The 22,828-nt window shown below is 48.5% G+C and overlaps 1 protein-coding gene and 1 long non-coding RNA gene across 7 annotated transcripts in view; one reads left to right on the top strand and one right to left on the bottom strand.

The window, feature by feature from the left end:
* GPR158 (G protein-coupled receptor 158) overlaps positions 1–20,015 on the top strand; it is a 347,460-nt gene extending 327,445 nt beyond the window's left edge. For all 6 annotated transcript variants that reach the window (XM_051820964.3, XM_002717291.6, XM_089312446.1 and 3 more), the window contains 4 exons: positions 5,930–6,068; positions 10,971–11,076; positions 14,769–14,915; positions 15,700–20,015. In XM_051820964.3, the coding sequence (XP_051676924.3) occupies positions 5,930–6,068; positions 10,971–11,076; positions 14,769–14,915; positions 15,700–17,151 (1,844 nt within the window). In that variant the 3' untranslated portion in view covers positions 17,152–20,015. The remainder of the gene's footprint in view (positions 1–5,929; positions 6,069–10,970; positions 11,077–14,768; positions 14,916–15,699) is intronic.
* LOC103350865 (uncharacterized) overlaps positions 1,760–22,828 on the bottom strand; it is a 71,013-nt gene continuing 49,944 nt past the window's right edge. The window contains exons 2-3 of the long non-coding RNA XR_016219903.1: positions 6,537–6,690; positions 1,760–2,044 (exon numbers count right to left, since the gene is read on the bottom strand). This is a non-coding gene — a long non-coding RNA (uncharacterized LOC103350865). The remainder of the gene's footprint in view (positions 2,045–6,536; positions 6,691–22,828) is intronic.

The following is a 22,828-nucleotide window of genomic DNA, read 5'->3' as shown; positions in this document are numbered from 1 at the left end:
CGGCAGCCTGCAGACGTGTGCCCCGCACGGCTCTGGCCTCAGACAGCTCCTCAGCAGAGAGAGCGCAGCCACGCCCCTGGCTGACCTGGCAGGGCCGCACCTCCATCAGGCCTCGGAATTCCCGCACAAATGCCTCTGACCCAAGCTTGAAACTTCACCTCTCAGAGACTTGTCCCCAGCCTTGCCAAGGAGCCAGAAATTTCCTGCAGTAAAACTTTCGCAAACACGGATTATCTGACAGAATGCACTGAGCACAGGCCCCGGTACCTCTGGCGGATGCTGGCTGCGAGCCGAGACCACGAGGGCACCAGAAGCGCTTCCTTCCAAGTAGAACTCCCTCGGCTGCCACAGGCAGTTGGGTGGGTTTGAAATGGGCTGTGGCGAAAACTTCCCGGGGTCCATCTGGGACTTCGTCAGCCACGGAGCAAAAAGTAAACCTAAGCCCTAGGCATAACTTCGGGGGCGCTGGCCAGGCCTAAAGCACGTGGAGCCCAGGCTGCGTGCAGCTGCTCATAGACTGGCTGCCGCTGGGGGCGGGACTTGGGGGGTCACAGACATGTTCCAGAACCACCCCCGCCCTCCCCCCGTGGCTCCTTCCTGCAGGGAACTGAGAAGGGGGCAGACATTCCTGCCTCTGAGTGGCTGTCTGCGTGGTGAGATGCGCTGTAACCTCTGACTTCCTGTGTGTGCGTCTCTGTCCCCAGGCTGCATAACTGACTTCAGGACTGGCAGCCCTCCCTGCCACACACACACTCAGAAACATGCAGTCACTTACACTTTAAATTCTATGCAGAAGTATCATTCTTTGGTAATGCCTGGCACAGTGGATAAGAGGCCACTTGGGACACACACATACCATATCCAAGTGCCTGGGCTCAGGTCCGGCTCCCCCCCCTTTTTTTTTGACAGGCAGAGTGGACAATGAGAGAGAGAGAGACAGAGAGAAAGACCTTTTGCCAATGGGTCACCCTCCAATGGCCACCGAGGCCGGCACACCACGCTGATCCAAAGGCAGGAGCCAGGTACTTATCCTGGTCTCCTATGCAGGTGCAGGGCCCAAGTACTTGGGCCATCCTCCACTGCACTCCCTGGCCACAGCAGAGAGCCGGCCTGGAAGAGGGGCAACCGGGACAGAATCCAGTGCCCCGACCGGGACTAGAACCCGGGGTGCCGGCGCCGCAAGGCGGAGGATTAACCTAGTGAGCCACAGTGCCGGCTCCGGCTCCCCTTCTGATTCCAGCTCCCTGCTAACACACACCGTGGTAGGTAGCAGGTGATGGTCCAAGTGCTTGGGTTTCCTGCCAGCCACATGGAAGACCAGGGCGCAGTTCCGGGATCCTGGTTTCAGCCTGGCCAGCCCCAGCTGTTGTGGGCATGTGGGGAGGGAACCTACAGTTGGGAGATAGTTCTCTCTCTCTCCCTCCCTCAAATAATGATATTGTTGTTTTAATCTGTGTCACTCTCATAATTGTCCTTATTTCAGCCAACGAAAGAGTAGATCAGTTTCCAAAAGTCAGAGCTTCTGTTTGCCCGCTGAACCCCAGAGTGCTGGCATTTGGGACAGTCTTCAGGGCTCCTGGAGACAAGCTGTTTGATTTGATTCTCCGTGACAACTCTGTGCTGCCCACCCCATCTTCAGAACAGAAACAAGAGGAGTTACCATTCGTGGCAACAAAAATAATTTGTTAGGTTTGGTCATAAATTTTCTTAAGTGGATGGGATTTAGAGAAAAATAGAAGAAGACATTTAAAAAGAAACATTTGCAGAATGGAACCTACATGCTTTATCATTTATGTATAATATATATATATATATACACACACATATCATGTAAAATACATTTTAACAGGACTAGGAGGGGTAAAATGTCAGTCATACCGAGAGCCTTTGTGTCAGGTCAAGCAGAGGGCCACAGGCTGGGCGACACTCCCACTTCCACGCTGCGTTCCTCTCAGCTCCTAAGGGTGACCTGAGGCCCCAGAGCTGGCATCCTCAGGTGCAGGCACTGACAGGAATCCCCACTCCGTGGCCTGGTCCAGCCCTACTGGAAAAATAATTTGAAATTGCTTTCATTATGGTATATCAATTTTTTAAAAGCCATGAGAGTTAACTTCTGAGTGTTAGCCCTTATAGGTTAAAAATAGAATGCCTCAATTTCCTGAAAGCTCCATGTGAATCTTTAAATATAAATCCAATTCCCTTTTTGACTGTACGCACACTTCCCATCAAAGCCATTTAACCCCAGAAACTAATTTTGTAAAGCAGACGCACAACACACATTTCAACTCCCACGTAATAACACGGCAAAATTTGGTAACATCTGCGTGTTTTCTTTTATAATTGCAGTGTTAGTCTGAAGTTAATTATATGAAACTGATTTTTTCCCAAGCACAATTTTTATATATCACATTTAGTTTAATTGGTACTTTGAATAATAAATTGTTTCTCAGCTAGAGCATACTATTTGATATTGCTAATGAAATTATTTTAATGTTTGGCTTAGCTATTAGGAGAAACCTTATTTTGTCTTGGATTTTTAAATATAATCCTCCATCATAGCACACTAATTAACCTGATTTTTCTTTTCTTTTCTTTCTTTTTTGGAGCTTCGGTATGATGTTATATGAAAACACTGCAGTAAGTGGCAGGAGGTACTGTTTTTATAGTGCAGCTACGTGCAGATTCTTCAACTAACACATTTTTACGCTCCTCTTAATAATATTTTTGTATTCACCATTTTCTGGTGCCAAGCACAGCACCCAATAGCATATCGATAAACACAAGTTACCACTGCCAATAATAATGCCAGTGTGATCTTCAGACCAGGTACAGGTCTGTTAAAATTTTGAGACAAAGCGTAGCAGAGTTCATTTGAGCGAGGAGCAATGTGTGAGTTAGGAAGCACCAGCATTGAAAGGACGCTACGGGCTTCTCTGTAGGCACCTGAGCATCCAGTGTTTGTAGGCAGAACCCAGAAGCCGAGTATGGAAACTGCTTTCTTGGCTGTGAGCCAGTGCCGTGGTCCCATGGGACATCCCATGCTACAGACCCAACCAGCTAGTAGGCGGGCCCTGAATGGCTGACGCTCCATTCACAGTCAACCCGTCGCAGGAAAACCCTCCTAGTTAAGGTGCTGTTGGCTGGCGGAAGGGTTCCAGGGAAGGAAGCGACCACGGGAGAGGGGCCTCCTGCCGTGGCAGGCCCTGCCGTGGCAGGTGGAGTGGCACGTTGACAGAAGGTCTGTCTCTAGGATCTAAACATGCAACCAATACCACTCAGTCGCTTGGTTCAACAGATGTTTATGAAATCTTATTGTTGCGGGCTCAGTACTGCTGCTCTCCCATCTGTGAGCAAAGCAAAACTGACAGACTCAAGTCTTGCCCTGAAGAAGATCATAAATAGTTGGGCTGAAGGAGGAAGGGTTGACTCAAAAGGGCCTGGGACCAGCTCTCTGCTGTGGCCAGGGAGTGCAGTGGAGGATGGCCCGAGTACTTGGGCCCTGCACCCCATGGGAGACCAGGATAAGTACCTGGCTCCTGGCTTCAGATCAGCACGGTGCGCCGGCCACGCGGCCATTGGAGGGTGACCCAACGGCAAAGGAAGACCTTTCTCTCTGTCTCTCTCTCACTGTCCACTCTGCCTGTCAAAAAAAAAAGGGGGGGGGGTGGCCTGGGAATTCTTTTCTCCAATCTTACACTCTGTGCCATGGTTCTCTGCAGGATGGTGTGCCGCTGCATACAAACTACAAGGTATTAGTAGAAGGGAAATTCAGTGACGGTTAAATTCATTTCAGGACGCTTTGCAGTGGACCTTGAAAAGCTAAGATTTGGAAATGTGGTGAGGGCATTTCCTGTGGGGGCAACGACTCAAGACACCGAAGCAAGACGAGACCTGTCTGTGCAGTGTGCAGACGCCACCGAGCCCTCGTAGGCCAGCTCAGAGAGTTTATGCTGGGAACACTGGGGGCTGTGTCAGAGCAATGATGCGGTCAGAGTGCCAAGGCCAGGGATGCTAGGTTAGAACGTGAGTGAATTCATAGTGAGCGGCTGAACACTTCTGAATGAAGTTCCACGTGACACCTCCCAGAAGGCTGACCTGAGGACCAGACGCCAGACTAGAAGGCTGGGTCTGAGAACTTCATAAGCAAGAAGAATAAAGCTGTGCCGTGTAGGCAGCTCCCTAGAGTCCTGGCAGCAAGGCTATCTTGGAAGTGAGGACTTGTCTGCCCGCGCCCGCGCAGGCTTTCTTTGGGGACAGAGATTATTTCCAGGGTATGGGCGGGTATGAGTGAGCGTTGTAATGGAGGCGTGGCTAAGTTAGCCCAAATGTCCAGGCAGAGATCTGGGCTAACCCAGACAGGAACAAAGTGGAGTTTCCGAGAAACGAGCCCGACACTGGTGAAGGATGGAGTTTCCCCGGGGTGAACCCAGGGTTAGGTGGACCCTGGTAGAAACAGTAAGAAGTGGACTGACCGGGCCTGGGCAGCCGCTGTGACTGTGACATTGAGAAGAATGAATCGGTGTGAAAGAGAACGTCACGCAGAAGCTCAGGAAGGAGAAGTGGCCCGGAGGTTTGACAGCCCAGTAAAGGAGGCCACAGCCGTGCCCGGGGTGGACACAGAGTGCCAGAGGAGCTCGCCGACCCCTTTCCTCCATCCTGCAGAGCTTGGTGGGGACAGTTCTCAGCATATGGCCCACGTGCACTGCCCTGAGTAATGCAGACCTCCGGGAAAGCCGCTGGGGAGTTCCCGATGATGTTGATTATCGTTCTGCTTCCTTTGGCCTCTGGCCACAGGAGGGTTTCAGAGTAGCTCCTGACAGATCGGTTTATTTAAGGGGGTTCCCCACAATTTTTTGTGGTGCTATCTAATGCTTAAATGCTGGCAGAACTAAAGCTTTGACAGGTGGAGCACTTTGGTTTTGGTGTTTTGAATGGAGAGGTCAGTGCCTCAGTCTACAAGGCTATGTTTAGGAAATGGGTTGAGCGAAATGTTAGCCTCAGATTAGAGCTTTCTTTGTATTAAGTAGGTATTCTAGTCCAACAAGGTCATGTCACTAAGGCAGACAAAACGGACTGCAAAGATTATTGGTCAAAGTGGGTTAAAACAGCAGTGCTCAGCTTGCAGACAAATGTCAAGAAATTGAACAGTCGGAACCGTTTATTGAAGCAGTACTGTGTGTGAGACACTACGTTGAGGTCGTTAGGTGCACTGTTTGGCTTAATGAGCAAATAATCCCATGAAACGTGTGCCTTTGTGGCCTCGTCTCCCAGATGAGGAAAATGGGCCAGAGGGGATAGGTGAATTGCTGAGGGGTATGCCACGTCTCCCGTGACGCAGCATCCCACATTCGGCTGCACTGCCTGTGGGCTTCAGCCGCTGCACAGAGTGACTGTGAGTCCTACTACCCTCAGCACTCCAGCCAGAGAAGGTGTCGTTGCTGTGGTGTGTGAGGAACGAGAGTTTCATTTATAAAATATGCCACTCAGTGTTCGGACACCTGTGTTCTCACATGTCTAAAAGTCTGCTTATCAGTGGATTCTGTGCCTGGGCAGCTTCATGACCCAGATGCTGCATGAATATCTTAAACCGAAGTGTGGAATTTGGAAAATCGGTTTACAAGTGTTTAAGGAAAAATAACAGGTATTAGCACACACAAAAGATTCTGTGATTCCAAATGATGTCAGAACCAACAAAAACAAAGTACACCTCTGAAAGCTCCTTGATACATTGAATAAGATTTTAAATGTGCATCTAATATCTATATCTATGTGAACAACACTTCTTAATCCTCTGTTGCTAACTCCACTTATGTTTCTACAATGGCTTCAAAATGCATGCTAAAAAGCTTAGGTTTTATGTAGTTGGTTAGTTGGTTGGTTCACCAGTAAACCTAACGGGGAGTTGTTTGCTTGTTTGCTCTTCCTACAGCCGAGTTTCTGTTCCTCTTGTGGGGCGTTTACCTCTGCTACGCGGTGCGGACTGTGCCGTCGGCATTCCGAGAGCCGCGCTACATGGCTGTCGCTGTCCACAACGAGCTCCTTACCTCTGCCATCTTCCACACCATTAGGCAAGTGATCCCTGGAGCTGGGAACTGACGGTTTTCTTTTTCTGATGTGTTGCCGTTTGATTTAAATAGCAACACTGGGAACAACGAATGATGGGAAGATTTAGCGAGGAGTGTGTCCTATAAGTTGACAGATTTCTTTGTTACAGAAATGAATATATTTAATTGTGTTATTTTATTGATGTTCATTTATTGCCTCCATTGATTTAGAAAGCCACCTCAGTGTTATTGGGGTACACACCAAGCCACTCAGGGGGATGTCATCAGATATTTTTCCTAATATGTAAGCTATTTTGTGATAAGGATATAAAGCAATATGTGCATAAATCTTATAAACAGATACAGATCATTTATCTATGTTTTCACTCATGTTCCATGATAATTTATACTTTTACCATCCTAATATCCAAATAGACAGTTTGTGAGTGTGCATTCTGCTGAATTCAGAACAAAACAAAGCAAAACACCTACCCCAGCCTGGTGAGCGAGTCTGTGTGCAGGGGGGTTTGCTGTCACCGTGTCTTAGTCCATTTCTGGGATCGGAATGTGTCCCCTGCCCTTTGCCTTTGTTACGTCACATGCAATGCTACAGCAGGTGAGTACAGAGGAGAAAGAAGACAGTGGCCTGTGATGAAGCAAACAAAATACAACGCATGTTACATCTTCAGAGAATTTCCCCTGGATGCAGATTTGAAAATGGAAGGAGGCCCTCCGGGTGGATTAATAGGACAGCAGCACCATCGCTCAGGGGCTGGCCAGGTGCCGGCTCTCAGCATGCTTGGGAATACGCTGTTTGCCTTTGTCCTTGGAGGACAGAGCAGAGCCCGTTGCTGTGCAGATTCCCAGAGACTAACAGGAGCAGCAGTCGTCCCAGCGGGGGCAGGAGACCACAGGCCTGCGGCTTTCTCGGGATCTTCTCGTCTCTGACTTCAGTCAACATCGCCCAGCGCTTTCTTGCACTTTTCAGGATCAGTGATGCCCGAGAACAGCTGGGCCTTGGGCTCAGCTGACACGTTTGTAAGTGTAGCAAAAGGAGTTCTGGGTGGTCTGAAAACCCTCGGAGCTCTATGAAAGGGCCAGGAACCCAGGGAACTGACCCCCCAATTTTGTCTCACTCTCTTTCAAAAGAGAGAAAGTAGAGAAAGAGATTAGAAGAGGGAAGAAAATAAGAATGGAAACATGGGATTCTAAATAAGCAAAGGAAGGCGTGCCTCTTCAGCCCTATCCTGACCAGCGTTCTGGGTCTTTGGCACACGACCAGAGCACCAGTAGCCTTGACCCCTCTCCCCCTCCATCATCCAAGAGAAGCTGCTTTTCTGAGTGTGCCCAGATCTAACTTCTCCACAACCAGAGCAACCAGAGAATGACACGGCTGCGAGAAGCCTCGTCACCAAGCACCTCAAACGCCCTCCGCTGTCACGCGTGACTCCCGGCGCGCAGGGCTGTCCACTGCTGCCAGCCTTTTTAGAAGTCAGTGCATTGTCCAGGTGATGCTGGCCTGTGCGAGGCAGTCGCCTGAGTGTCCCTTCCTACCTTATGATTGACTCTCTTCAGTTTTCATCATTAAATATGTTTTTTACCAATAGGCTTTAAAGCCTAACCTTCCCCCACGTCCTTTCAGAAGCAGACAAGGTAACTTATTTTTTAAATGTTTTTCTTTTAAACTAGTAATAAGTTAATACGTGTTGATTCCAGAAAAATCATAAAATAATACAGAAAAAAAGTAAATGACTTCCTAATTGGACACCCCCCTCCACCTAAGATAAACACTGTTAACCTGTCAGTGTATCATTTTTAGATGTCTATAGTTGTGATACGTCGTATCATACAGCTTCCGTTTGCCCTGTCACAGTGCAGCTTAGCACTGAGACGTCCTGCTGTCGGGAAACTTCCTGAACTCTGTGCAAGTAGTGCTTCCCAATCTTAGCCGGCCATTGAACACCCCTGACATCTGCTAACTGCAACTACAGGAGACACTGATGGAGTCCCTCACCAAGAAGGCAGGCGCTGTATGTTAAGCCGTGACTGAAAACAGCGTTCCTACTTTGCTCTGTGTCTAATCTGCAGAGCCCCAAACAAGCCAGCAGCCCAGCCAGAAGCATCACTAAGTGTGAGTCAGGTTTGTGTATACACACGTTCTGATGGAGAAGCTCACAGCGAGCCTGCCAGACGGGGTGTTTGGTAGACACGGCACACTTACAAGACCAGCCTCTTTCCAGACAACGGTGTGGACCGCTATCAGTTCTGAGCAGGGAGGCCTTCTGATGGTAGCAGAGGGGTGCAGAAAGAGCAACCAAGCCTCAACTGATGAGCAACAGTCCCCTACATGTCAAGTTAAGTTTGATCTTTCCACCTGGGCCAGAACATACGATGGTGTACTGGCCTGAAAGAATCAAGAGTGTGCATGAGCTGTTCTCTCTGGGAAAATTAATTTGTTCCTGAAAATGCCAAGCAATGGAATTAGTTTAACACAGCAAATATGTAGAACATTGATTTTTGGCAGGTAAGTGGGTAGCAAGTAATAGGCAATAACAATTAAAGAAAGAAAGGATCTTATTTATACATGAAAATTTATACATGAACCAAATGCATATTTTCTATGGTTCTGATATTTTTAAAGTTAAAGAATAAGAAGTGGTTACATAACAATTTAAATCAGCTTGATGCACTTTGGTAATTTTTCCTCGATCGAGTAATGTTAAATAAGGCTTCCAACATCAGAGAAAATATTCTTTTGTCATTATGGCATATGTTGTTTTCTGCCAAAAACATAAAATTGTATGGGTGACGTATACACACACATATATATAAATAAAAATACATGAACACATTAGATATGGATCTACCTTTAATTCTTACAAAATTTGTCAACTTGTGCAAAATAATCAAAGCATTCATCTAGAAGTTTAAATAAGTGCCAAAGGTATTTTTCCCAGTCTGTTCTAACTACTTATTTTTAGTGTTGAACAGAAAGCAAACCTTTGGGAAGGTGCAAGACTTTTAAGTTTGCTTCATTTTTAGCCTCAATTTTCAAATATTTCTCTGCTCCTGACTTTTAACACATTCTATTTTTAACACCAAGAAATACCTTTCTAAAACTAAACCTTTAAAACTGCAGCAAACCTATTTTTCTTCTCAAGATAATTCTAGTCAGAAATGTCACCCAAAAAACCCAACAGTATTTAAAGCAGATTAATTGGAGGGTTTTTGATGTCAGTAGACTTCAAAGTCTTTTTTTCTGGAAGAGTCGCTACTTTAATTTAAAATGTATGCAGCCATTCTTCCTCTGTACATTGTCATGCCAGCTTAAAGTTCACTTGTGTTGGCATTTGAGATTGGAACTCCCAGGACTTCAGTGTACTTTGAGATTATAAATTCACCGCCTTGGATGTAAATTTCTTCTCCATTGCTGGCAGTGACCCCCAACCACTTGGGATCTTACCATTTTTCCAGGGCACTTTGTATATATTGCAAATATGCCTCAGAGGTGGTAATTTGCTGCTGAGTGGCATGGTCCCATTACAATGCTTAATAAAAACACTCACCAGAGAAACTGTCAAATGTATCTCATCATGGAACAGAATGAATATTCACTCGGTCACGTGCAAGGCTCGCCTGTATAAAGCCACCTCTGCCACAAAGGCGCTAGAGACCCTCCCCCCGGAAGACCCTTCCCCATGACGTGAACTGTGGAGAGCCCCGCGGCGCCCTGGACATCCGCTAAGAGTCGGCTTTGTCTCCCTGTGCAGGCACAGCGGACGGCAGCTGTCCATTCGGGACGACTCCTCGGCTTCCACTCAGCTTCCTGGTTGGGGGAAGCCCAGTGGAGGTGAAAATGAGGAACGAGCGCCCTGCGTGGCAGCTTGGTTTTAAATGTTCACACCAGGAATCTCCTTGGTAAATTTGCCATGAACAGGAAACAGTGTGGCTATAAACACTGGCTTCTTCCCTGTTCATCCATTCACTTAGGCCGGTTGTATGATTATATGATATCAGGAACATTTCCTTAGGATGTCAGCTTTTCAAGTTTCACTGAAATGAAATTCTAATTCTCTGATTCCAAAGGCAGTAAAATCTCATATTTAGCGTTCATGGATAAACAGTGGATGGGGGAGACATTGAAAGGACGGGGTAATCGCAGAAGACCTGTGTAGAATGCCCTGGTTCTGCATCATGGTGACTGTAAGCCATGAGCCTTGGTTTGTGCATGCACCTAGTAATTCACAAAAATACTCCCGTTACACTGCCGGAGACTGCAGTACTGAACTTCTCTTCATCACATTTCCTGCAGGGGCATCCTGGAACCCAACTTTATAAAAAAATCCCTCATTAAGATAAGGTTTTTAAGTACTGCATCTTAAGTTATCCAAAGCAACGTGATAACTTAGAACAACTTATTTTTAAAGGTGCATTTTTCAAACTATGAGTTTATTCATTTTATCCATTTCCTGGTTTATCATTTAAACCTTCTGAGATCATTTACAAAGATCGTTTTACCCACTATTTCTTTCTTAACTCTAACTAATGGTTTTGCATAAAGAAATTAGAATCAAGAGCTACTTAGATGTGTCTCAGAATCCAAATTTGCCTGAAACCATCAGCGTGTAATCTGCCCTTTGCATTCGTGGGTATTTACCGTTTGGCCTTGTAGAACCTGTGTCCATGCAAAACAACACTCCAGGGAGCTCTCCGGCTACTGGTCCTCTAAAACAATAAACAATAAGGAATTCACGTCTGTGCATCCAACGCAGGTGACTGAGAGCAGTATTTTCCCATGACGACGAGATACACCAAAGAAACGGCAGCCCGATTTCTTTCCTCATCCTATTTTTATGTACACTGTACCTAGTGTCTGGAACAGCATGCTTGGCAGTGTGCGGCTCACCGGGTGACGTCTCGTTGCAGGTTTGTTCTGGCCTCGCGGCTTCAGTCAGACTGGATACTGATGCTGTACTTCGCACACACCCACCTGACTGTCACTGTTACCATGGGGCTGCTGCTGATCCCAAAGGTACTGTTCTGCTGTCACCTCTCGTGTGGAGGACAGTCATGGCAGATGCGCGTGGAGCCGTCTTCCCTAGTGTAGCTAGAGCTCAGCGAAGGCATGGAGACCTGCCTGACCTCCCAAGAGGTGTCGTCTTCCTCTTCAGGAAGTGGCTGGCTGTTTTCTCTTGGGGGTCATTGAACATCTTAAATAATTTTACTGCCTGCCTTAATTGGTACAAAACTCCATCATCCATTTATATTTCAGTTATGGGCTCGAGGCAGCTTCCCTTACAGCTATAACATTAAGATCATTTACTACTATTTATTCAATTTTTTGAGAGGCAGAAAGCGATATACAGAGACAGAGAGAGGTGTCCCTGCCTCTAGTTTACTCCCGAGTGCCCAGAAGCTTGGAGCTGGGAACTCAGCCTGGGCTTGAGTGCCGTCACTCGAGCTCCTGCAGCTGCCTCCCAGGGTCTGCACTGACAGGAAGCTGGAGCCAAGAGTCAGAGCCGGCCGTGGAACCCAGGGACTCCAGGCAGCAGGTGGGCGCCTGCACTGCCCACCCCCGAAGTCCTTGTTTCAAAGAACCACCCTGTTGTGAGGATCCTCGTCACTGGATCCTATGCAGAGGAATGCTGCATGCTAAACACTCAGTCTTCATGGGAATAGAAACAGTTACACTAGGATGTGTAGACGGGTCTCACCACCAACAGCTTCTGACAGAGACTGTCTAGGCTGGCAGCGTAAGGAAGTGCAACAGGGCGGGCCAGGAGCCCGAGTACAGGGTTTGTTTTTGTTTTTGTTTTTTGTTTTTTGTTTTTGACAGGCAGAGTGGACAGTGAGAGAGAGACAGAGAGAAAGGTCTTCCTTTTGCCGTTGGTTCACCCTCCAATGGCCGCCGCAGCCGGCGTGCTACGGCCGGCGCACCGCGCTGATCCGAAGCCAGGAGCCAGGTGCTTCTCCTGGTCTCCCATGGGGTGCAGGGCCCAAGCACTTGGGCCATCCTCCACTGCACTCCCTGGCCACAGCAGAGAGCTGGCCTGGAAGAGGGGCAACCAGGACAGAATCCAGCGCCCCGACCGGGACTAGAACCTGGTGTGCCGGCGCCGCAAGGCGGAGGATTAGCCTAGTGAGCCGCGGCGCCAGCTCCGAGTACAGGGTTTTGAGCTGCACGACAGCAGCTGGGAAACCTGGCACCCGCCAGGGCCCGAGGCCCGAGTCTCAGTTGCCTCCTCCGTGGCGTGACAGTGGGCAGTATCGAATCGAATGCTGTTGGAGTTAGGGGAAGGACGCATCGTACACATCACAGCGTTATCACTATTCTCCTCCTTCATAGGTAGAGAACCTCAAATCAGAACCCTGTATATCTTATCATTGTGTCACACAACATAACATCAGCACTGCCGAAACCAGAATTGTGACTTCTTGTCTTTACCTCAACTCTCAGAATTAACCAAAACATGGAGAGTCAGCCCGTTCGTACAGGCCAAGTGGTTGTGAGCAGAAAGAAAACACTGTATTTTATCTCCTACTTGCATGCCATAACCCAGCCACAGTTTGCATAAGTTAGTCTGTGGCTGCATTATAACGGCTGTGTTGGCACTTTCCGTATTATGATTGCATAATTCTTAGATAGATGTATACTCACACTAGCTGTTCATTCATTTCCTAAGGTGTTATTGGGCTCCACAGAGAATGGGAAACAGGTTCCTATGGAGCCTGCACGTGAGGGTCCACTCCCAGCAGCGCCAGGCAGAGCAGCCAGAAAGTAGCAGCCTCCCAAATGTCCATCACGTAGCAGATGGACGCACTAACTGCGCTCTGTCCATACAGTGGGACGGCGTCTGTCAGTGAAGGTGACCGAAACACAGACTAATGCCACAACTTGAACACATTCTGTCAGCTGAAAAAACCAGACACACAAGGCCAAACCGTGTGCCCATATCATCTTATTTACGTGAAATGTCCACACTAGGCAAATCTATAAAGGCAGAATTAGGTTAATGTTGCTAGAGGCAGGTAGGAGAAACAGAAGTGACTGCGTATCAGGTATGAGGCTTCTTTCTAGGGTGATAGAAATATTCTGTAATTGAATAACAGTGATATTTGTACAACCTTGTGAATACACTAACACTGGGTTGTTTACTTAAATTGGGAATGTTATAATAAGTGAATTATATCACTTCTCAATAAATAGTTAGCAGCCAGAATGTATTAATATGTATAAATAAATATAATAATTATATAAATACAATAAATAGTATATGTCAATAAAAGTCCTCTAAAATATTATTGAAGGATTTTGCACAGCACTCATCTGAGCCCTTAGAACAGGAATAATGGACAGATAGAAATCTGGAGAGGAGGAGGGGGAACAGATCAAATAAATAAACAAGGTTATCTTTAAAATAGTCCTTTAGATACAGATACGCGCCAGAGGAAAATCACAGCAAAACGGGCAACACCCAGCAGTGCCTGTTCCCTCAGCCGAACCCGAGATCGCCTCCATGACTCTGCTCCAGGAAAATGATTCTCCTTCTATAAATAGGCTGCAGGTGGCTGTGCCGGCAGCGGGGGAGACCGGGGAGGGCAGGGACCTGTTGCATTTGTTTACAGCCCGAGTTCCCAACACCTGTGGGTCCCAAAAATAGAGGCGGAAGTGTGAAGGAAGGAGTCGCAGTTCCTGTGGTCCTCCGTCCCAGTTCCCCCAGATTTGTTCTGACTGACGTAGATGGGCAGCTGCACTGTTTCTCACGCACGCGCTCACCTGGCTAGCTGGGTGTTTTCACAGAGGTGGATTACCCGTGCATCACAGAGACCTGGTCGTCATTGTTAACAGAGTCCCTGGCCCAGTGTCTGGGGTGCTCCCGGCTCTTTCCCCTGCTGTGCAGAGGACGGACTCCTGGTCCACGCATCATGGCAGGTGCTCCTGCCTGCTTTCCCTCACTCCCCATTTCACTCTGCCCTACCTCCACATCAAGAAGACACATAGCAAGAGCACACGAAACTAAAATCATCATAAGCTTGTGTGAAAACAGTCAGAATAGATTTTAAAAGGTGATAAAGGATAGAAGGGTGAACTTAAGAGAAAGTCTGTCATTTCATGGACTCTTACAGTTTAAACAGAGACCATGTAGCCGAGAGGATACTGCTGCGAGTGGCTCCCTCTCTTGTTTGAGACCCCAGGCATGGCAGACTTGGGGCTGGAATGCACATCTCCTGTGCACTGAGTTTTGAAAGCACCTGTAGTGGACTGAAAGTCCCTTTCTAGCCACCAGGGCCAATGGTGCCCACAGATGGATCCTCACCTGTGTGAAGTGAAATGACAAACACGAGGCAGACCCCACTGCTTACAAAATTCCTGGTCAGCAACCACGGGGTCGAAATTGCTTCTCTCAGAGGGCACTTCTCAGATCCTTGTACGTATTTTCATTTTCAAAACGCAACACCCCATGGGAGAGGAGCAATGTGTGTGACACTGGGGGCCCACAGGAGGGGCGTGGGTGAACCCTGCAGTGGAAGGGGGGACTCTGCGCTGGTCTGACTTAGCACAGAGCTTCCGCACGGGACAGGGACAGCAAAGCAGTGAGCCTTGACAACAGGCGAGGGAATGAGTCCATGGAGCCGCAGAAATGAGGTTAACAGCAGAAGCCTTAGGAAACGTTGGTGCCCTCCCGGTGAGCGGACGGCTACAGCTCATCCTGTCTATTGCAGTTTTCCCATTCAAGCAATAACCCCCGGGATGACATTGCTACGGAGGCGTATGAAGATGAGCTAGACCTGGGCCGGTCTGGATCCTACCTAAACAGCAGCATCAACTCAGCCTGGAGCGAGCACAGCTTGGATCCAGAGGACATCCGGGTAATGCCAGCGAGCCTGCTTTCCTGATTCAGAGTAGGCCGGTTGATTCAGGCAGCTGCACGTGCGTGTGTGGGTGCGCGCCACGTTCATGCATTTGTGTTAGGGAATCCATGTGTATGAACTGAAGACAGCAAGTGCAGAGCCACTCCAGACCCAGGATGTATACATGGCGTGTTAGAATGCTCGGGCTCTAGCAGCCAGGCCATCCCTGATGGTCTTGACTGATGGATCAGCGCTCATACTGATGAACTGACGCACATGGTCCATAGGAGGCGCTCATGACACCCTGCTGGTGGACAGTCACCCAGATCTGTAGCAGAGAGCCTGGACTGTTTCATACAGTCTGTGAGGACATATCGGCATCTGAAGAAGACGCCTGTCCTCCAGGTGACAGGCAGCATCAGGCGTAACTTGATCCATGACCGCGTGGTGGTCATGCTGGTGGTCCCAGCACTCTTCAGGGACATGGCTTATCTCCAGATACCACACAGCATTGTGTATGGTCCAGGTGCAGGCTGCTCCACACCACTTGAAAGGATAAGATGTTTGCTGCTTGGTGCAAGGATTGAATGCATGAGCTCCTGTCCTAAAGCTTAAACTTTATGTGAAACAAAATATGAAATAATCAGAAAGTAAAAATGAGGAGACCACGGATGAGTGCAGATGTCAGCAATAGAGCAGTTGCCCGAGAGAGCCGCAGCTCGCTGAGTTCCAGTGCAGGGAGCGGCAGGGCCCAGCTCAAAGGCTGCGTTCTACATGTCTCTGCATTTTTCTCTTCTTGCAGGACGAGCTGAAAAAACTCTACGCCCAGCTGGAAATCTATAAAAGGAAGAAGATGATCACAAACAACCCGCACCTCCAGAAGAAGCGCTGCTCCAAGAAGGGCCTCGGGCGCTCCATCATGCGGCGCATCACCGAGATCCCGGAGACCGTCAGCAGGCAGTGTTCCAAAGAGGACAAGGAAGGCGCAGACCACGGCCCGGCCAAGAGCACGGGCCTCGGCAAGAAGAACCCCCCGGAGGCTTCCAGTAACACCGCGAAACCCAAGGAGGAGTCGCTGAGAAACCGAGTCTTCTCTCTCAAGAAATCGCACAGCACTTACGACCACGTGCGGGACCAGACGGAGGGCTCCAGCAGCCTGCCCACGGAAAGCCAAGAAGAGGAGGCTACGGAAGACTCGACACTGGAGTCCGTGTCGGGGAAGAAGCTAACCCAGAAGCTGAAAGAAGACAGCGAGGCCGCGTCCACGGAGTCGGTGCCGCTGGTGTGCAAGTCGGCCAGCGCCCACAACCTCAGCTCCGAGAAGAAGCCGGGGCACCCGCGGACATCCATGTTACAGAAGTCTCTCAGCGTCATAGCGAGTGCCAAGGAGAAGACGCTGGGGTTAGCTGGGAAAACCCAAGTGTCAGGCGTGGAGGAACGTGCCAAGTCCCAGAAGCCTCTGCCAAAAGAGAGAGAGACCATCAGAAAAGACTCCAATCCGGACAACACAGAGACTAAAGAGTCCACCCCGCTACACTGCAACCCCTCGGAGGAAGCACGGAAGCCTCCGAAGTCGGGGATCATGAAACCACAAAGGGTCAACCCCTCCACTGCCAAGACTGACGTGGGCTCAGGCACTGCCCAGATGCAGGACAACTTTGACATCAGGGAGGTGTGCCCTTGGGAGGTTTATGACCTGACCCCAGGTCCTGTGCCTTCAGAACCAAAAGTTCAAAAGCACGTGTCGATTGCGGCTTCTGAAATGGAGAAAAATCCAACTTTTCCCTCAAGGGAGAAATCTCAGTGCCCGCAGTCCCACCCGAAAAGCGTAGACAAGGCTGAAGTGTGCCCCTGGGAGAGCCAGGATCAGCCCCTTGATGAAGATGAGAAGGATTTGATTTCCAAGACGCCGGTGCCCCCAGGGCAAGGCAGAGACAAGGCCGGCAGTCAGCGGTCTGCAGCCAGTGTGCATGCTGGGCAGCATGGGGAGCTGCCCGCCAGCATCGCCGCGGCCAAAGGAGGGAATGAAAGTCTCAACCACGTAGGAGACCGGGAAAGAAAGACATCTCTCTCTGAGGAAAATGTGCCTGGCTCCTTCCACTCCAGTAATAACTTCCAGCAACCTTTAACCTCGCGAGCTGAGGTGTGTCCTTGGGAGTTTGAGAGCCCGGGTGGACCCAGTGCAGACCCAAGTGTGGTTCTCCCCGCCTCTTCTGCTTTCAATGCAAGTAAGGTTGCAGGGCCTCGGAAGTAAGAGGCCTGGGGTGCCCGTCACGTGTGGCATCCCCAGGAAGAGAAGGCAGACGAGGAAACCTGAAGTCTGTAAAAGAAAGAAGATACAAGAATTAAAAAAAAAATCCCCTAGGAGTATTTGTCAATGAAGGGAAGCTATGATAGAGGGGAGGGTAAGGGCAAAGGCAGGGCGGAAGAAGGCAACAGGGTCAACCCCCTGGTAACACAAGGAGAGTCCTCGGGTTCCGCACGTTCATGGAAACAGCCCTGTCTGCGCCTGCTCAGTGCTGATGACGGACGTGAAGAGCCTAAGGCAAATGAGGAGTCAGAGACCACTTGTGAGACTTTGCTAAGGAGAAGGGTTAGACGCCTACGACCCTCAGTAGCTGACTGAGAACTTACTGTACCTACGTAACCTTGATAGCACTGCTAACCTAATGCATCCCTCAGAACACCTTTTATATTAACGATTGCTCTCATTTTCTTATCAATGTATGTTTCAGTACACTGTTGTGTCTCATATTCAAGCATTCCAGATTGTATAATTTTTGCAAATAACTTTGATATGATGTGACACAACACACTTATGCAATCTGCAGCTACTCAATGGTTATTGCAACTTACAGAATACCTGCTATCTATCTTTAGTTGGTCCTTGGAGTTCAGTAAGCTTTCTCTGGCTTGGGAAGCCATAACTGTTATGATAAAAAAAAAAAAAAAAAAAAAAAAAAAAAACTTTTAGTTTTGGCTGTGGTTTCTACATTGTGGACTTGGATTTGACTCTATTAGCTCCCATCATGGTTTGTTATACTGTCTTAATCAGGGTTTTTATACAAGTTGAGTTCCTTGTTTTGCACTTCTTGTTAGGGACTTTGAAGCTATATGAACACTGGAGATGAATTGGTCCTACTTAGTCCTGTGTCTCAGTAAGTTAAGGACAACCTACCCATTGTTTGTTCTAAGTCACAAATGGAGAATGCCTTCATTCCAATTAATTGTCCCTTTTCAGTCTCTCAGTATTTCATACTTAGTGGCATTTCCTAAGGAAGAAGCTAAGACTGAGAAAGATATACTGTGTACTCTTGTCACCGTGGAAAGGGAAGACTCTAGGAATGATGTGAGGATTACAGAACAAGGACATTTGCCTTTCAAAACAGAAACAGAATGATAGCTCCCAATAGCACTTTCAAGGGATTATTTTTTTAAAGAGAAAAATTATGATAGCATCAAGACCATTGTATGGATATATTTTTATTATGCATACTGAAAATAGAATATTTTAAATTACCTTAAGCTATTTATTCTCATAAACTTTTATTCACAGCTTCAGCAAGGGATAGAACCTGCTGGGCTCAGATCCCAAAGAGGTTTTTTAACCTGATTCAGTGAAAACCTAAAAGGCGGGTATAGGCTCTTCATTTCCCAGGCACTGGAAACATACACGACCTGCAGACGGCCCCGAGCCACGTGGCTCAGGGGATAAAGTGTAAGACTGATTTGCAAGGCAAAAAGCCCCCACCGCATACCCTGTCTCACTCACCGCCTTCCTCCAGGAGCTCTGGGCACACAAATCCCAAGCTCCAGGCTTTGGCCCTGCTGAAGCGGCCGTGCATGCACTGAGTTTCCAAAGCCCCATCCCACTGCACTCGAAGCTGAGCCCAGACGTCCCTGCCTCTCACTCGAACACTGAAGCACCAACTGCTTGTTTGGCCAGGACATTCTACAGCTTAAATACTGGTTTTCAGGATAAAGGGTGGGGGAAGGGAGTCAGAAGGTGGGCTCAGGGCTGTTCTTAAGAGAATGTGGGAGGACAGCATTCCCCGTGTTTCTCATCAGAAACTCTCCCAGCAGGAAGTGAGCACTTTGCGGTGTTGCAGAGCCGTGTACAAACCCTCTGTGCCCAGCTGCTTGCTTTAGGCAGTACTCAGGTTGGTTGGGCAGGGGAGAAGAGCTACAGAAATTATTATTATTATTATTATACCTCTAGTATTATTGAGGGTCCCCTTCCTTTCTTCATCCCTTTCTTTCCAACCAAGGCCTATCTTCATGGTGACCTTGGAATACTTTAAGATCCTGCCGTGAGTTTGGCTTGAGGTTTCTAGACTCCCATCCTCCGTATCACATTTGCCTAAGATCTGCTTGCCCTTGGTTCGCTTTTGAGGACCAAGTGGTCCAGCAGCACTGATTTTTTTCATTGCACTTCATGATGAGCCTGCCAGAGATGTGGCTTAGAGAAGACTTAAAGTTATCCCTTAGTGACATGCTACAGCCCCCAGATTATTCTCCACCAGCATCCATCAGCGAGAGTGCCTAGGGTCCTTCCGAGAGTCCCATCGCCATTTGTGATCACCAGGAGAGGTGGTTTGCCCAGACCGGTGAGGAAGAGAACGCAGATACGCACACGTCAAGTCACAGACACATGCTCAGCTGTCCCTCTCAGTGTGTGTGCTGGCTGCGTCCTGTCCCTGTTTGTCAGCCAGGGTTTATAAATAAGTAGATTTCTACCAGTCTTCATAGAACTGTCTATTTTATGCAAGAATTCAATGCTTTACGACATGAATTATAAACTCAGCCCACTGTGCTCTCTGGTGGCAGTCTGGATTTGAAACTCGACAGTTCTCTCACATCTGCCCCCCAGGTTCCTGCATGCAAGTGCTGACAGGTAGGACTGAGAAAACACTGCCTCTGACTTCTAGCATTTAGCAACCGAGAGTCGTAGTCAATAAAACTGTAAGTCTCTCCACTGAGTCTGTGGTTCTTCTGAAACTATCACCTGACACCGACAGCATCCCACCGTGAGACATTTGGTGAATTTACGTTGTGAATCGTGGCAGCATGTAAATAACTATAACTCCTCTGCAATAAAACATATTTATATGAAAGTGACTTTTGGTGAGTTGTGAGTTCATCGCTTGAAAATCGAGTGCTATGTAGCCCGCCCAGCTTGGGGAGGAGTTCCGTGTGGACCCTTGGCTTTGGTATCCTCAGGCACCTGTGTCCTCACAGTGCCGACTTACAGGAATACCTGCTCAGTCAGAAGTGGTCCCAGACAAGCAAATGGGAAATCAGCTGCAGCGGTAGAACCTAAGAGGATTACTGGTTTTGATTCAGAGGAGCTCTGCCCAAATAGGAACCGACACGGCCCGGACGATCTCCTAAACAGTGCTGACAGAGATGAACGTCTGCAAGGACGCGCAGGCCCGTAAGAGTTGACGGGGGTACTTCAAGCAGCTGTAGAAAAAATGGAATCTAATGTTAAGTTTATTTTGCTACAAAGAAAATTCTGAAGTCCATGCATTCAAAGGGTCTTCATAAAGCTCATGAGGAATGTGTATTATGAAAAAACTGCATGAATTTCAAAAGTTTTTTTGCACAAAAATAAACATCTTTTAACTCCATTTTTTCCTTCCAGCACTGGCATTGTGGCCCAGTGGGGTGCCACTGCCTGCAACAATGGCATCCCATATCAGAGCGCCAGTTCAAGTCCTGGCTGCTCCACTTCCTATCCAGCTCCCTGCCAATGTTCCTGGGAAAGCAGTGGAAGATGGCTCAAGTGCATGGGCCTTTACTCCCCACATGGAAGACCTGGATAGGTAGAGTTCCAGGTTCCTGGCTTCAGCCTGGCGCAACCCCAGCCATTGCAGCCATTTAGGGAGTGGACCAGCAGACAAAAGAGGCTCTCTCTCGCTGTCCTGCGCCCCATCACTCTGCATTTCAAATAAAATACATATTTTTATAAATTCCATTTTTTTCCATGAAATTTTGAAAGTACCCTCACCCACTGCCTTGGTATGATAACACACCCATGAACATAACTACAGACAAGGAGTCAGGGAGGCCTTGATAGAGAGTTTAGGCCCTGGAGGCTGAACGTCCGCAAAAACATTAGGGAAAGAGCTAGGTGCTCCCCTTCACACAGCATGCTTCCCGCTCCCTACAGCTCTTCCCTCAGTACCAGGAGCCAGGTTAGGTCATGCACTCCAAGGACCACATAGGAGCATCCCAGAAGTGGGCTCAAGTGGGAAGCGAGCAGAGACGCTGCACCCGTCAGACTAGCGGGAGAGTCAGGTCTAGGAAGATGAGGGCTCTGAAGGAGAGAGAGAACAGTTACTGGTTACTTCACCAACGTGACATCCTCTCGTCAGTCCATTCCTCTGTCATTCTCATCTGAAGTAACTAGATGGCCATCTCAAATACAAACATTACTTCTACACTTGTTGACATGTGGGCTGATTTCAAAAGCTTTAAAAGCTCTCAGGGGCAGCATTGTGGTGCAGCAGGTTAAGCCACCTGCGATGCCTGCATCCCATGTAGATGCCAGTTCAAGTCCCAGCTGCTCCACTTCCCAGCCAGCTCCCCACTAATGCATCTGTGAAAGCGGTAGAAGGCAGCCTAAGTGCTTGGATCACTGCCATGCACTGGGGGCGACCCAGATGAAGCTCCTGGCTTCGGGCTGGCCCAGCCCTGGTGGTTGCAGCATTGGGGAACTGAACCAGCAGATGGAAAATCTGTCTGTCTGTCCCTCCCTCTCTGTAACTTTGTCTTTCAAATATTTTTTTTCTAAAATGCCCTCTCAAAACCTGTAGGCATCATATCATTACCTTTTCTTTCGGGGAGGGACCCCAACATCCAGCCATTGTGGTCCCTTCCGTGTCACAAAGCCAATCCTGAAATGGAAGTTGACTCTCACCAGCATAGCTTTGTTCAGTGGCCAAACTGGAGAAGCAGGGGCATTGCACTTGCTGGAGGCTGAGGCGCCACAGGAATGAGGGGAGGAGCATGCTAACGAGAGAGAGAGAGAGAGATTCATGGATTTTCTGGGAAAGGGGCCGCATAATTCTCAGAACCAGGGAACCACCTTCTTTTTGTCCTCTCATCATCTCCCCTGCTGGTTGTCATGACGATTGTCAACTGTCACGGCAGAGTGACTTTTAACACGGAAATGAGGTTCTAGCAGAGCTTCAGATCTGCTGACATCACATTGGCAGCCATCTTGGATCTCTCTGGTTTGAACCAGCTGGCCTGGGGGAGAATTTCTACTCTTAATCCATCCTATTCTCAAAGAGAAGTGGTGTTAGGGTGGGCCTGGAGACTAGGCCATGCAGGCTCTGTCCCAGGCCAGTATCTGCACCGAGAAAAGCTGTAGCCCAGGACCCCCGGTTTGTACAATGGGAAACCTTGATGGGAAAGGGCTGGGGCGCAAGGAACCTTCCTCAAAGCACCAGCTCCCAGAAGCAGCTCCACAGCAGCAGGAACAGCACAGCAGGGCAGCAGGGAGGGAGTGGGTTGCATTCCCTGCCTCATCCCTGCACCTCTCTCAAATGAGGGGCCTTTTCCCATCTGTATCCCATGGCCTGGGCACCCTGCGAACAGAAGCCTGCAGAATCAGTGGCTACAGCTCTTCGGACACCTCTGAAGGGCTGAGGAAAAACCATTTGTGGATTAGCAAGCCCTGAAAGTCCAGTCGTCTGTGCTTTCTCTCTCACGTGCGAAGACAGCGTCTTCTCTGTTGCTGCTTAGTTATCTCTCTCCATACACATGTACAGTTAGTCACTGTTCCTCTGCTCTAAATGTAGCACCTTTCTGTTTAAAAACATACCTGAGCGAAAGTCTCCTATCAGAAATGGACCCATCACCTGGAAAGCAGAAATATTCTAAACAATGCAAGCGAGATGAGATGTTCTTTGCTACAGCCCCTG

Source organism: Oryctolagus cuniculus, chromosome 13 (genome assembly GCF_051225735.1).
Source record: "Oryctolagus cuniculus isolate XC-2025 breed Fujian yellow rabbit chromosome 13, ASM5122573v1, whole genome shotgun sequence".
NCBI lineage: Eukaryota > Metazoa > Chordata > Mammalia > Lagomorpha > Leporidae > Oryctolagus > Oryctolagus cuniculus.
The sequence above is the reverse complement of the archived record's forward strand: the minus strand, read 5'-3'. Positions and strand labels throughout refer to the sequence as shown.